General features: G+C 41.6%; 1 protein-coding gene across 6 annotated transcripts in view; it reads right to left on the bottom strand.

The window, feature by feature from the left end:
* The window catches only part of LOC110510370 (histone-lysine N-methyltransferase 2A), a 75,905-nt gene extending 61,744 nt beyond the window's left edge, over positions 1-14,161 (bottom strand). For 3 of the 6 annotated variants that reach the window (XM_036975378.1, XM_021591722.2, XM_036975380.1), the window contains exons 1-4: positions 13,758-14,161; positions 7,558-7,636; positions 518-4,843; positions 132-325 (exon numbers count right to left, since the gene is read on the bottom strand). In XM_036975378.1, coding sequence (XP_036831273.1) covers positions 132-325; positions 518-4,843; positions 7,558-7,636; positions 13,758-14,090 — 4,932 coding nt within the window. In that variant the 5' untranslated portion in view covers positions 14,091-14,161. The remainder of the gene's footprint in view (positions 1-131; positions 326-517; positions 4,844-7,557; positions 7,637-13,757) is intronic. The other 3 variants (XM_036975379.1, XM_036975381.1, XM_021591744.2) reach the window with 3 other exon arrangements.
* Positions 14,162-14,578: the final 417 nt, after the last annotated feature.

Here is a 14,578-nt window from a genome sequence, read left to right as displayed (position 1 = left end):
ACAATGAAGAGAAACAAAGCATATTCTGTATCAGAAATAAGTCCCATCATGCATGTTGTTTACTGGAAAAAAACAACTGTCTGCATGGCAATTTTGAAGTGTATTATTTTTATGAGTGGGCCAATTATTACCCCTGAAGACTTCAGTTGTTTCTGCTGGTCGATCTTGTTGAGCTGGACCTTGGCTTTCTTGAGCAGATTGAACATCCTCTTATTGGCCCCTGTGAAGCGAACTCTCTGGGTGGCTCCTTTCTCCTCAGCAGCAGCACCGTCAGCCTCAGCGATCATGTTCAGATGCAGTTCCTGTGGCTCAAGCTTTCCTGCTTCTGGGACAGAGAAAGACCATATAGTATGTCACTACTTTCCAAAGTAGTTTAAGCAGTAAAAACATACTCAGAGACATTAAACCAAGTAACATACAAATAAACAAAAATACCAGGTTTACATAATGTGCAGTTATTTATCAAGCAAGCTAATGTTAAACAACTATCAGCATTAATTGATTGATCTTTGCTTACCTGCAAGAACATTCTCAGCATTTGTTTTGTCTTCCTCTGTCAACTCCTCATGTTCTCCATATTGAAATGTTAAGAACTTTGAGTTCATTGTCCGAACACACACAGAGACTTTTCGCACAACCCCAGGGCTATCAAGGTCCTCAATCTTGAGCTTGGATTTGCCTTGCTTTGATTTGGGTTTGCTTGGAGCTGTGATTGTTGTACGTTTCTTTAGACAGATGCTCTTGACTTCATCATCCAGACCATCCGCTAGCATATGAACAGAAGATTGAAGAGTATTGCAAACACCATCTGTCATCACATTTTTTCTTCTCTTTTTGGGAAGTCCTGGTTGCAGCTTCTTCAGTCGCTTGTACATATTTAGGTGAGATGTTTGCTTGTTGAACTTGCAGGGCCTTTTTTTCTGAACCTCCTGGGAATCGTTTGATTGGTCAGAAGCAATTTGGAATTCTTTGGATAAAAGTAAAGTCTCATACTTGCTCTGTAGAGTTTTGTCCAGTGTATATACCTCCTCACCAGACTCTCCTGGCACATGCCACTTGAAACTGGGATTCCTCAAAAGGGACTTCCTCTTTTCAGACTGCTTTCCGGAGGATAAGCAGTCACTCACGTCAGTGGTTTCCTGTTCGAGTTCCTGAGTTGAGAACATATCGACATCTAACTGCGCCTCATTCAGAAATTCTTCCTCGTCGACAGGCAGATCAGGAGTAAGCTCTCTACCTGTGCCATCTTCTCGTTTCTTTCCAGTGCGTGGGTGTAAGCCGAATAGTTGGCCTTTCTTCGGGGAGTTTCTACGGGGCAAAACGGACATGCCAGCATCATCCATAAACCTCTGTGGAGTCTTGATCACCCGTGAGGACCGGACACTGACAACAGGCATGATGAAGTGCTTTATGTTTTTAAGGTACTTTGATTTACCATGCTGTTCATCAAAAGCATCAGGCTGTGGTTCATCATCCACCGTGTCTTGTATATCCTGCTCCTCCAAAATTTGCTGGGCGAGATCCATTTCTACCTGCTTAGATAGAGTTTTAGGCCTGGCTCTTGGTCTTTTGGTACCAAGGAACTGAAGGCTTGAATTGGGGACCTTTTTCCTTCTGTACTTGGTCTTGAGGATGCCAATGAGTTTAGATCTTGCAGGTATGGAAGCAGCCTCTGGGGAGAAAACTTCCTTTAGGTCTACCTCTTCAACAGTTTCAGGAACCTTACTTTCAGGTGATTTACTCTCATCACCCTTTCTCCCTCTTGGCCTCTGCCTTTGTTTCTGCCTCTGTCCAATCAAGGCTCTTCGCTTCTTTTTGCCATGTTTGAACAGACTTCTATGACGGCGTGGTTCTGTCTTTTCAATAACAGGGGGCTCCAACAGCAGCACCTTTCCACTCTCTATTGGCTGGGTCTCTTGCTCCACCTTTACCGCTGGTTGAGTGTCAGCCAAAGTCAAAGGTTCAGATCGGCCTACTTCTATGTTTGGAGTTGCAGATGATGTTGGTGTCTTTGACTTCTTTCTAATTGAAAGGCTCAAATTTCTTCTCCTTCTAGATTTAGAGACAACAGACAATGTGGAGATCTCCTCTGTCTGTGGTTCAAATGGGGCCATTTCTGTGATTGGAGTTTCAGATGATGTTGGTGTCTTTGACTTCTTTCTAATTGAAAGGCTCAAATTTCTTCTCCTTCTAGATTTAGAGACAACAGACAATGTGGAGATCTCCTCTGTCTGTGGTTCAAATGGGGCCATTTCTGTGATTGGAGTTTCAGATGATGTTGGTGTCTTTCTTGACTTCTTTCTTATTGAAAGGCTAGAAGCTCTTCTAGGTTTAGAGACAACAGACAATGTGGAGACCTCCTCAGTCTGTGGTTCAAATGGAGCCATCTCTGTGATTGGAGTTTCAGATGATGTTGGTGTCTTTCTTGACTTCTTTCTTATTGAAAGGCTAGAAGTTCTTCTAGGTTTAGAGACAACTGACAATGTGGAGACCTCCTCAGTCTGTGGTTCAAATGGAGCCATCTCTGTGATTGGAGTTTCAGATGATGTTGGTGTCTTTCTTGACTTCTTTCTTATTGAAAGGCTAGAAGTTCTTCTAGGTTTAGAGACAACAGACAATGTGGAGACCTCCTCAGTCTGTGGTTCAAATGGAGCCATCTCTGTGATTGGAGTTTCAGATGATGTTGGTGTCTTTCTTGACTTCTTTCTTATTGAAAGGCTAGAAGTTCTTCTAGGTTTAGAGACAACAGACAATGTGGAGACCTCCTCAGTCTGTGGTTCAAATGGAGCCATCTCTGTGATTGGAGTTCCAGATGATGTTGGTGTCTTTGAATTATTTCTTATTGAAAGGGGATAATTTTTTCTCCTAGGTTTAGAGACAGACAATGTGGAGACCTCAATCTGTGGTTCAGATGGGGCTAACTCTGTGTTTGGAGATTCAGTGGGTTCAGGTAACATCTGTGTCTTCCCTGGCCTCTTTCTAACTGGAACACTCGAACTTATTCTCCTTCTAGGTTTAGAGACAGACAAGGTGGAAACCTCAGTCTTCAAAACCTCATTGATATGTGGTTCTGCTTCACTGGCAGGTACATCAGATGGATGTTCCACATTTGGACTTGATTGAATCTTGTGCTTGTGGGTTGTCCAGGGTTTATGACTTCCACGCTTCTTCCGTGGTGTAGACATCTTTGCCAGTCTTCTCCTCCTTGCTTTGGGAGTTGGCACAGCATTTGTGTCTGATAAAAAAACATTTTCCTCCAGAATTTCACTTGAATCTTTTGTGTTCACCAGTATCTTGTTTTCTTCAGGCGCAGGACAAGTTTGATGGATCAGGAATGATGGTTTTGAGCGTTTAGGTTTACCGGGTGAGGAGACCTTTTTTATCTGAAGGGGTGGAACAACCTTTGCCACAGTATCACCACAGTCAGTTTGAGTGGCCTCCTCTGGATGTGGTTGCGTTACCTGTCCCACTTCAACATGAAGAGAAGACTTTTCCTCAAGAGACGAAGTCTCCTTAGTCTTCTTCTTGGAAGACTTCTCATTATGTGTGTGCTCAGCATCTCTGGAAGTGGCAAAACTCGTGACCTCTTTCTCTTCGGGGTTCTCTACACTCTTGATCACACTGGGTTCAAAAAGAGAGTCTTTGTCTAATTCAGTGGTACTCCGCTGCTTCTCTGTTCCTTTGACAGTATTTCCAGAGCCCTGCACTTGGGTGTCCTTTATTTTCCCCTTAACTAATGTAAGTGTCCACACAAACTTGCTTCGTTTCTTCTTACGAGAGGAGCCCTTACTGTCAGACCGAGATGAGCCTTCCAATTTGGGGTTTCTGATTTTAATCAGCTTAAAACTTGGAATCCCGATAATGTCATCGTCATTTTTAAAAGCCAGACCGTCATTGGATTCAAGAATTGGCTTTTCAGGTTCTGTGGCTAATGGAACATGGATTTCTGTGACCATCTTCTCTTCTTGATGTGCCTTGCTTTGTTTACGCTTACTCTTTCTGGGTGGTGGTTTGGCTTCCTCTATTCTTGAAACCTCTAACAATGACTCTGCCAGACATACTTTGTCATTGCTCTGGTTTTTTGATTCTGTTACAAGGCCTTCATGTGTTTCGGAGTGTGGATTAGTAGTTCTACTTCTTCTCCGGATCACCAGTTTATTGACTTCAGTGCTTACCTCTGTGGTTCTTTCTTTCCGTTTGAATTTCTTAATGTCTGTTTTTGGCGCCGCATTTCCACTTTCCAGTGCAATGTCATGTTTGCCTGTTGATTTTATACCCCCCTCTGATTTTTGGTCATCAACCTCGCCAACTTTGGCCCCACTTTGAACACAGGGTTCAGTGATCTTGGAGGCAGATCTACCACGCCTCCTTGCCGGTATGGCTCCTCTGCCTCCCTCATCCTCAGTGCCATTCAGATGCTGTGCCTCATAAGCTTGTGTCTCGCTCTTTAATTTGACATGGGCACTTGAGATCTGGTCACCTTTGACATCATTAGCTTTTGATTGAAAATGTAATCCTTTTACCTTCAACTTCTCCACAGATTTTAGATGTCCTCCCTTTTCCTTTCTTACCGTCTTCTTGGCCACCAACTTGATGGTAATCCTTGGAGTTAAAGCCGCCCCGTTTTTCGCAGGACGCTTCTCCTTTGCTGGGTTTGAGTGCTTGTTTTTTGAACCCTTCCTACCATCATTGGAAGGCACTGGATCAGGAGGAATTGCACAGTGGACCTCTTGTGAAGATGGTGCATCTTCTTCAGGAGTTGGAGACCCCTCTGTCTCCTTTGGGGTGACTACAAGGGATGGCTTCTCTCGTATCCTTTTTAATTTTGTTTGGACAGGATCACCTTATGGAGGAAAATAACAAATAAGAGGAAATTACTATCATATCTAAGCTGATATACAATGCCTTCAGAAAGTATTCATACCCCTTGTCTTATTCCACATTTGTTGCATAACAGCCTGAATTCAAAATGGTTTAAAATTACATTTCTCACCCATCTACACAATACCCCATAATGACAAAGTGAAAACATGAAAAACAGAAATCTAATTTACATAACCATTCACACCCCTGAGTAAATACATGTCAATCACCTTTGGCAGTGATTACAGCTGTGAGTCTTTATGGGTGAGTGTCTAAAAGCATTACACCACTGGAATGTACAATATTTGCACATTACTCTTTTTAGAATTCTTCAAGATGTCAAGTTGGTTGTTGATCATATAGCAAGATGGCCATTTTCATGTCACGATTTAAGATTTAAGTCAAAACTGTAACTAGGCCAATCAGTTACCTTCAAATGTCGTCTTGGTAAGCAACATTTAAACTCAGTTTTTCACAATTCCTGACAATTAATCCTAGTAAAAATTCCCCGTCTTAGGTCAGTTAGGATCACCACTTTATTTTAAGAATGGGAAATGTCAGAATAATAGTAGATAATGATTTATTTCAGCTTTTATTTCTTTCATCACATTCCCAGTTCGTCAAAAGTTTACATGCACTCAATTATCATTTGGTAGCATTGCCTTTAAATTATTTAACTTGGATCAAATGTTGTTTCGGGTAACCTTCCACACGATTCCCACAATAAGTTGGGTGAATTTTGGCCCATTCCTCCTGACAGAGCTGGTGTAACTGAGTCAGGTTTGTAAGGCCTCCTTGCTCGCACACACTTTTTCAGTTCTGCCCACACATTTTCTATATTTAAGACCTACATTATTTTTGGTTAACCAGTAAATAGTAGCCTACAGCAAAGTGTGTTTAAATAATTTCTAACCTGTTAACCGTTTTTGCCAGTTTGTTTTTGCTACCATGTGGGTTTTAACTTGCTTGAGCCTGCTTACTGAGGTGTTAATTCACCTGTTTCCATACAGGTTTCATTTTTAAAAAATGTATCTTACAAAAGGAGTTTAATCGAACTGCTTAACTATCTGTACATGGAATTGTACACTGCTCAAACAAATAAAGGGAACACTAAAATAAAACATCCTAGATCTGAATTAAATATTCTTATTCAACTATGTAAAGAAAAAAAAGTGTTTAATGTGCTGACAACAAAATCACACAAATGATCAATGGAAATCAAATTTATCAACCCATAGAGGTCTGGATTTGGAGTCACACAAAATTAAATTGACCAAAGCATCCGCCAACTCCTGGACAGTCTGTGGTGCAACGTGGCGTTGGTGGATGGAGCGAGACATGATGTCCCAGATGTGCTCAATTGGATACAGGTCTGGGGAACGGGCGGGCCAGTCCATAGCAGCAATGCCTTCCTCTTGCAGGAACTGCTGACACACTCCAGCCACATGAGGTCTAGCATTGTCTTGCATTAGGAGGAACCCAGGGCCAACCGCACCAGCATATGGTCTCACAAGGGGTCTGAGGATCTCATCTCGGTACCTAATGGCAGTCAGGCTACCTCTGGCGAGCACATGGAGGGCTGTGCGGCCCCCCAAAGAAATGCCACCCCACACCATAACTGACCCTCCGCCAAACCGGTCATACTGGAGGATGTTGCAGGCAGCAGAACGTTCTCCACGGCGTCTCCAGACTGTCACGTCTGTCACTCATACCACCCTCATTGAGTCTGTTTCTGACCGTTTGAGCAGACACATGCACATTTGTGGCCTGCTGGAGGTCATTTTGCAGTGCTCTGGCAGTGCTCCTCCTGCTACTCCTTGCACAAAGGCGGAGGTAGCGGTCCTGCTGCTGGGTTGTTGCCCTCCTATGGCCTCCTCCACGTCTCCTGATGTACTGGCCTGTCTCCTGGTAGCGCCTCCATGCTCTGGACACTACGCTGACAGACACAGCAAACCTTCTTGCCACAGCTCGCATTGATGTTCCATCCTGGATGAGCTGCACTACCTGAGCCACTTGTGTGGGTTGTAGACTCCGTCTCATGCTACCACTAGAGTGAAAGCACCGCCAGCATTCAAAAGTTACCAAAACATCAGCCAGGAAGCATAGGAACTGAGAAGTGGTCTGTGGTCCCCACCTGCAGAACCAGTCCTTTATTGGGGGTGTCTTGCTAATTGCCTATAATTTCCACCTGTTGTTTATTCCATTTGCACAACAGCGTGTGAAATTTATTGTCAATCAGTGTTGCTTCCTAAGTGGACAGTTTGATTTCACAGAAGTGTGATTGACTTGGAGTTACATTGTGTTGTTTAAGTGTTCCCTTTATTTTTTTGAGCAGTGTATATATATATATATATAAAAATCTGACGAATAATCGGCATTGGCTTTTTTTGGTCCTCCAATAATCGGTATCGGCGTTGAAAAATCAATCGGACGACCTCTAGTTTGTTCATTTGCGCTCGTTAGAATTTAGCTAAAAGCGTCCATGAGAATTCGCCATTACTTGTGCTCATTTTGTTGGAAATCTGGTAATAGACTGCCAATGGGCCTTTTTTGCATTTTGAGCCCCTTCTGTGCTATACCAGTTATACTGTAAATCCCGGGATGGCAGAATAACGGTATGAAAATCTCGATTCCACCCAAATAATAGTTTGGTGGCAAGGGATGGGAATAGGTTTAGAATAGGCTAATACTTACTTTTGGAGGGATTATGTCTGGACCGTACGGGGCCTTTATATCCTTTACGATCAGATTCAAATCCTGTGAAATCATCTTCCTGAAAGGCAAGGTCAGATTATTAACTTTGGACGCCCAACATTCTTTTTCCGACTGTTTCACAATTTTACATAACCTCACAACAGTTTGATAACGAATATGTATTTGAAATTGATGAATAGTAGTTTACATGCAACAATTAGGCCTAAAAGCTTTGACAACAGTGACAATAATCTAACACACACACACACACACACACCTGAACACAACTAGGCTTATGCAATAGATAGCTAGTACTGGTACTGTTGACTACAGAATATTTTTTTTATATCCCAACCTTGAGGGAGAAGAGTAGCATGGCAATCAAAAATGATTTAAAATTAGATTGTGTAATGTCATGTAGTGAGTAGATAATTCCCTGGTAATGGAATTACGCGGAGACTCCTATTTTTTACATTCAATATATTCTAAACAAAAAACATTGATTTCAATGTCGAACAAACCATACAACTATGCACAAGGACTACTTTGAACAATTTACACAGAACATTTCACAAAAATACATTTACTGGAAGAACTGTGCAGATGCTAAATTTGGTAACAGTAAAATCTCCCTCTGTTTATGCAACTGCATTTCCCAAAAACTTCAGAGTTGTACGCAGAAAGAATGGAGTGTCAGCTATGACATGACACCTTGACTTTGAAAATCGATTTTGGTTATTGAATACACTATGTGAAGTGAATTTCCAACCGGTAATGATAACTATGATAGCAGAATTACCTAAATCAGTCCCTGATCTGTACTACACAAATGCATAATTATGTCACTCTTCATGGTGTCCTGAATTAGGTACACAAAGGTAAAAATATGCAATATCATACTTTGCATATATGGGTATTATTCTACACACTGGCCATTATTCTCATGATCTCATGACCAAATTTGGTTGGTCCGGATGAAATCTGAACCAATCATAGACTAGTGGTTAGAGCGTTGGACTAGTAACCGGAAGGTTGCAATTTCAAACCCCCGAGCTGACAAGGTACAAATCTGTCGTTCTGCCCCTGAACAGGCAGTGAAAATAAGAATTTGTTCTTAACTGACTTGCCTAGTTAAATAAAAGGTCAAATAAAAAATAAATAGTACAGCACATACTAGGGATGCAAATTTCAGTCAATTCTGCTGTGACCGGTCAATAAAACAGCTACATTTTCCCAAACAGTAAAAGGGCGTGATCAACCAAAAATACTATACATGGAAAAGGAGCGGACATTTTTCATTATGAGCTTACATGCAAACATGCAACAATAGCAAGCCTATTTATTGTCTTACAGTCAAAAGGTTATAGCCTATTATGGAACATGCAATGCTTGTAATGAAGCAGGAAATAAAATGTAATTTTCTAACATTTGACAAAATGCATTATGCGGGAAAACACAGTTCTAAAACAGTGCACTTAATGTGAGTGGTTTCATGTGTGACAGATATTAAAATCTCTGTCACACAAAAAGATGGGATATCTAACAGCAACAATTAGGATGAGTTGCTAATATGACTAGGATTGAGCCTTTGGGTTTCTTGACAACAAAAGAAAGTTGATACGAAAACCAATAGAACAGTAGCAAAATTAAAGTTAATAAGAAAGTTTATATAAAATAATTACCTCCATTTTTATGGGCTACCTTGACGCAAGGTAAGACATGCTTCATTTGAAGTCAAGTAAAACTTTCAGGTTTCAAACAATTATACTGCCTAAAGCTCATGCTGCAGTGGTGGGTGACGCACTGCTAGCCTGACTAAGGTTGACTATAGCATATGTACTCGAATGGGGAATGGGAGGCGAGTTTAAATTACGAGTTGAGATTGAGAAATAAAAAGTAATATATAAAAGCATGTTTCACTCCAGTACCATCTTTTGAGGAGCTGCTCTCTGACAGGTGATAGGCTATTCTCTGTATGCTGTGGTGTGTGACAGATAAGATACATGACAGCCAACGAAAATACACACGGCCAATTTAAATCCCCTAAATTATGCAAAATTAACCTATAGACTGATAAGCATGAGCGGTCAAATGTATTTTCGGCTGCTAACCAATTAACGGTTAACTGTTAAGATCCCTACTCAGTACAGTAGACCCTACTGTACCGGGAGTCACGTTAGAGTTCAGAAATCAAATTCTGTGTTTTAAACCATCTCCCATGCGTTTTGTTGAAAGACTGGTTTTTTTTGTTTCAATTGAGTGATCAGGGGTGTGCAACTATAGTTCTCCTTCACAGAAGATACATTAGTGCAACACATTCAGCAGAAAATAGCTTCATTTTCATCAGATAACAACAGAAGTGCAACACTATTTGGCTTGCAGCCATACAAGTAAATTAGCTTACAATGAAAAAAGCAAGGTATTTTTTTGCAAAAACGATGCATGGCCATCATATTTCTATTGTTCATCATAGAAAAAGCGTAGCCAGCTACATTTCCTAATGTGTTGCTTGAAGTTAATCTTGCATTTTACCGGAGAAAAGTAGGCTACACCGAGAAAAGTGGAGAAGTGCAACTGAAGCACAAAAAAATGTGTCTGATGCTGAGCAGAAATTACTATAAGAAGCATTTTAGATCTGTGCTTACAAAACGCAGCAAGATACATTATCTTAGCTTGAAAAACGCAGAATTCTGCATTAACGCGTAATGAACTATACTCTTATTGTCTTTACTGTATCCAGCTGTGCTTCACTGTACTGTGCAAACTTGTGAAACACAGGCGTCAAGGATTGGTGATCGGACCAAATCTGAACCAATCGTGGACGTTTTTGTTAGGGCCAAATCAAGGCTGGTCTAGAACGACCCAAAAAATCCAGACTCCTTGACTTTTTCCAACAACAACAAAAAATATTTTACAGTCTTATTCTAAAATGTACCACTCCCCCCTTCAATCTACACACAATACCCCATAATGACAAAGCAAAAACAGGTTTAGACATTTTTGCAAATGTATTAAAATAAACTGAAATATTACATTTACATAAATATTCAGACCCTTTACTCAGTACTTTGTTGAAGCATATTTCAGGTCTCTCCAGTGATGTTCGATCGATCGGGTTCAAGTCGGGGATCTGGCTGGGTCACACAAGGACATTCAGTGACTTGTCCCGAAGCCACTCCTGTGTTTTCTAGCCTAGTGGTTAGATCATTGGGACAGTAATCGAAAGGTTGCTGGAACGAATCTCTGAGCTGGCAAGGTAAAAATCTGTCGTTCTGCCCCTGAGCAAGACAGTTAACACACTGTTCCCTGGGCGCCGAAGACGTGGATGTCAATTAAGCCAGCCCAAGGGGGGTAGGATTAAATACAGAAGACACATTTCAGTTGAAGGCATTTAGTTGAACAAATGATTAGGTATCCACCTATCCCTTTCTTGGGTGTGTGCTTAGGGTCTTTGTCCTGTTGGAAGGTGAACCTTCACCCCAGTCTGAGGTCCTGATCGCTCCGGAGCAGGCTTTCATCAAGGATCTCTCTGTACTTTGCTCCGTTCATCTTTGCCTCGATCTTGACTAGGCTTCCAGTCCCTGCCGCTGAAAGAAAAACATCCCCACCGCATGCTGCTGCCACCAACAAACTTCCCTGTAGAGATGGTGCAGGATTCCTCCAGACGTGACTCTTGGCATTCGGGCCAAAGAGTTCAATCTTGTTTTGCATGGTCAGAAAGTTTTTTAGGTGCCTTTTGGCAAACTCCAAGCAGGCTGTCATGTGCCTTTTACTAAGGTGTGGCTTCCATCTGGCTACTACCATAAAGGCCTGATTGGTGGAGCTCTGTCAAGGAACTTTGGAGCTCTGTCAATCAGAGTGACCATCGGGTTCTTGGTTGCCTCCCTCTCCAAGACCCTTCTCCCCAGATTGTTCAGTTTGGCCAGGCGGCCAACTCTAAGAAGAGTCTTGGGGACTCCGAACTTCTTCCATTTAAGAATGATGGAGGCCACTGTGTTCGTGGGTACTTTCAATGCTGCATAAATGTTTTGGTGCCTTGACACACAATCCTGTCTCGGAGCTCTACGGACAATTCCTTGCTCTGACAAGCACTGCTAACTGTGGGACCTTACATAGACAGGTGTGTACCTTTCCAAATCATGTTCAAACAATTGAATTTACCACAGGTGGACTCCAATCAGGTTGTAGAAACATCTCAAGGATGATCAATGGAAACAGGATGCACCTGCGCTCAATTTCGAGACTCAGAGTAAAGGGCCTGAATACTTACGTAAATAAGATATCTGTTTTTATTTTTTATACATTTGCTATAATTTCAAAAAACCTGTTTTCGCTTTGTCATTATGGAGTATTGTGTGTAGATTGATGAGAACAATGTTTTTATTTCATCCATTTCAGAATAAGGCTGGATACTTTCCGAGTGCACTAACAGTATGCCAATGGGAGTGAGGACAGTAGCAGGTGATTCAACGGAGGTTTGTGACTATGATTTCCCATTGTTGACAATTGCAGTCATTCCATTAATGATTACTTAATTGATAAACGAAAATGGGTTATCGGTAAAAACATGAACTAATTGGTAGGTCTACATTTAATTGTTACTTCTGTGAACTTTCGTTATCCTCCCTCCACGTGAGGGAGAGATGTGAAAATATCTTAAAGACGTGGGATTTTGGTTAACAGAATTACAAGACACAAGGAAAAATGTCTTCAACTTAAAGGCAAATAATTTCTCTTAAACAAAATATTAATTGCTTATATTAGTTGGCAGGGGGTATTTACTTCAACATTGTGTTTTTATGTATTTCTAATACCTTTTATGACTTCCTGGTAGATATTTTTAAAGACCCTATCCCATCTATTTTGCCAGAAATCAATGACAATTTTTATTTTATAAACACGTTTTTCTTATGCATCTGTTCCTTCATTTACCAAAAATAGACGCTCAGCTTTCATTTGACACCCAATTTGATATGCGCCTATGAACTTCACATTGGTGCTCGTGGGTCCTTTTACATGGAAATTACCAAGTATAGTGTTATAGGTTACTGCCTTCTTGGAATAGGTCTCCCATGTCAAATGTTTACCATCATTGGGATGCCCAGTTGATTATCGTGCTAGTCTTGAACACCAAACTATACCATTACAAACCCAACACAAGTGCACTGGACAAGCCATTACATCAACTAATTAAGTTAATCATTAAAAAAAACAGTCCAAGCACATCTTTCAAATTCTCTTCTCCTCCAGGTAATGCAGTTTTGTTCATGGATGGCGAGGCATTACCAAGAAACCAGCAGCAATTTACCCAGTCATGCCTGGGAACTGGGGAGGGGTTGGGCATCTAACTACATCTGCTACATGCCTGCTAATATGCAAATAAAGTCGATATTGTGGCAGCGGCATTTTGTCAGCGAATGTGGAGCTAGGGTCCAAGTCAGATTATTAACATATGAATACTTATCATTAGGTAGGCCTAGGTCATTTATATGTCAAATTGAAACATCTAATATGCTTGGTGGTCCTCTCTTGCTTGTAATGAAATAGAAAATGGACTGCAATAGCAGGTCAAGTAACGTTAACATCTCACATCATGGAAAATGTACCCACTACCGGGTTTCGTTATCATAGGTTTCCCTCCAATGACTTCTCCAACAAGCTAGTTACATTATCAAGCGTTACATTAATTGACCCAGTGACTGCGACAAAAACTGACCTGGGTGACACTCTGCAAACCATGTTTTTGAAAGGAACGTGAAATGATCCCCATAAACGGTAGTTAGTTAGCTATCATAGAGTAGGTATCTGACATAGCCCCTCCCCCTCTTGAATTCATAGAAACATTTATGTAGCTACGTTCGTTACTCACTGCAGCAATTACAGGCATAAACCAGCTAAACACTGATTTAAGACAAATACCTGGCTAGCTAGCGTGGGTGTATGTTATTCGTGGTAAATGGTGTCTAACTATCCATAGAGCTCCAATGCAGACAAATATTACATTAGCCTTCCCCTTTGTTAGCTAGCTTTATTGACGAACATCTCATGAAGTCGCTCCTGCTAACGTTAGCTAGCTAACTAATGTTGACACTTAAAGCAAAGTATTATGAAACGGAGCTAACTCTACATGACACACACACACACACACACCAACACAGGTAACCAAAATGACATGATAAAAGAAGCAAAAATATACTAACTCCAGCAGCGATTTGGGCTCTCACCTCTTCGCTCCCACTTGAGCTGTACCCAGCCTCCGCTAAGCTCTTGTGGTTCGACTCTATCCCAAGTAAACGCAAGTGAGACTGGTCCTCGTTTAACGAGAGAACCAGGCTTGTGGGCCTTGGGCCTCCAGCATTAGTCACATCGTCAGCTTCTGCCCCTGATCGGTCGAGTTGCCATCGCTTCTCAGAACGCAAGCGGCTGCGAGACGACCAAGGCCGACCAGGGAAGCGACCTCGGGGTGCAGCAGTACCAACTTGGCCTCCTATGGCAGCCGCGGTTGCTGATCCGCATCCCGCTGCCGCCATCATAGCTTCAAAAACAACACCGATAGCAACTTGAGGTGAGACAAGAGGGAAGGCGCGAGATAGGGAGGGGGGACCCCGCAAGGCTGCCGGGAAATGAAGTAAGTCCAAGAAAAGCTTCACAGGGTAAATGGAAAATCTGTATTTAAATTATGATTGGAATTTATAGGAGTGGTGTGTACAATGCAATATGTAATGCAAGTAATAAACCCATTTGATATTAAACAAAGGACACATCATCGTTTGATTACAGCCATTACGATTATTGATAAGTAACTACAAGGCCCAGCTTCCCTCCATGCAAAAAAAAATACACATTTTGTGAATGGCCATCTACCGCTGTACCAAGATGTTTAGGCTTGTCCCTATTCCTCAGTGGCCGAGCGGCATGTCCTCGTCTTCTGATATGATCATACTGAATGAACCACTGTACATTATGTGCACGCTCCTTACATGAGAGAGAGAGAGAGAGTCTATGCACTTAAATCAAGCTC

Source organism: Oncorhynchus mykiss, chromosome 3, assembly GCF_013265735.2.
Source record: "Oncorhynchus mykiss isolate Arlee chromosome 3, USDA_OmykA_1.1, whole genome shotgun sequence".
NCBI classification, from domain to species: Eukaryota; Metazoa; Chordata; class Actinopteri; order Salmoniformes; family Salmonidae; genus Oncorhynchus; species Oncorhynchus mykiss.
The sequence above is the reverse complement of the archived record's forward strand: the minus strand, read 5'-3'. Positions and strand labels throughout refer to the sequence as shown.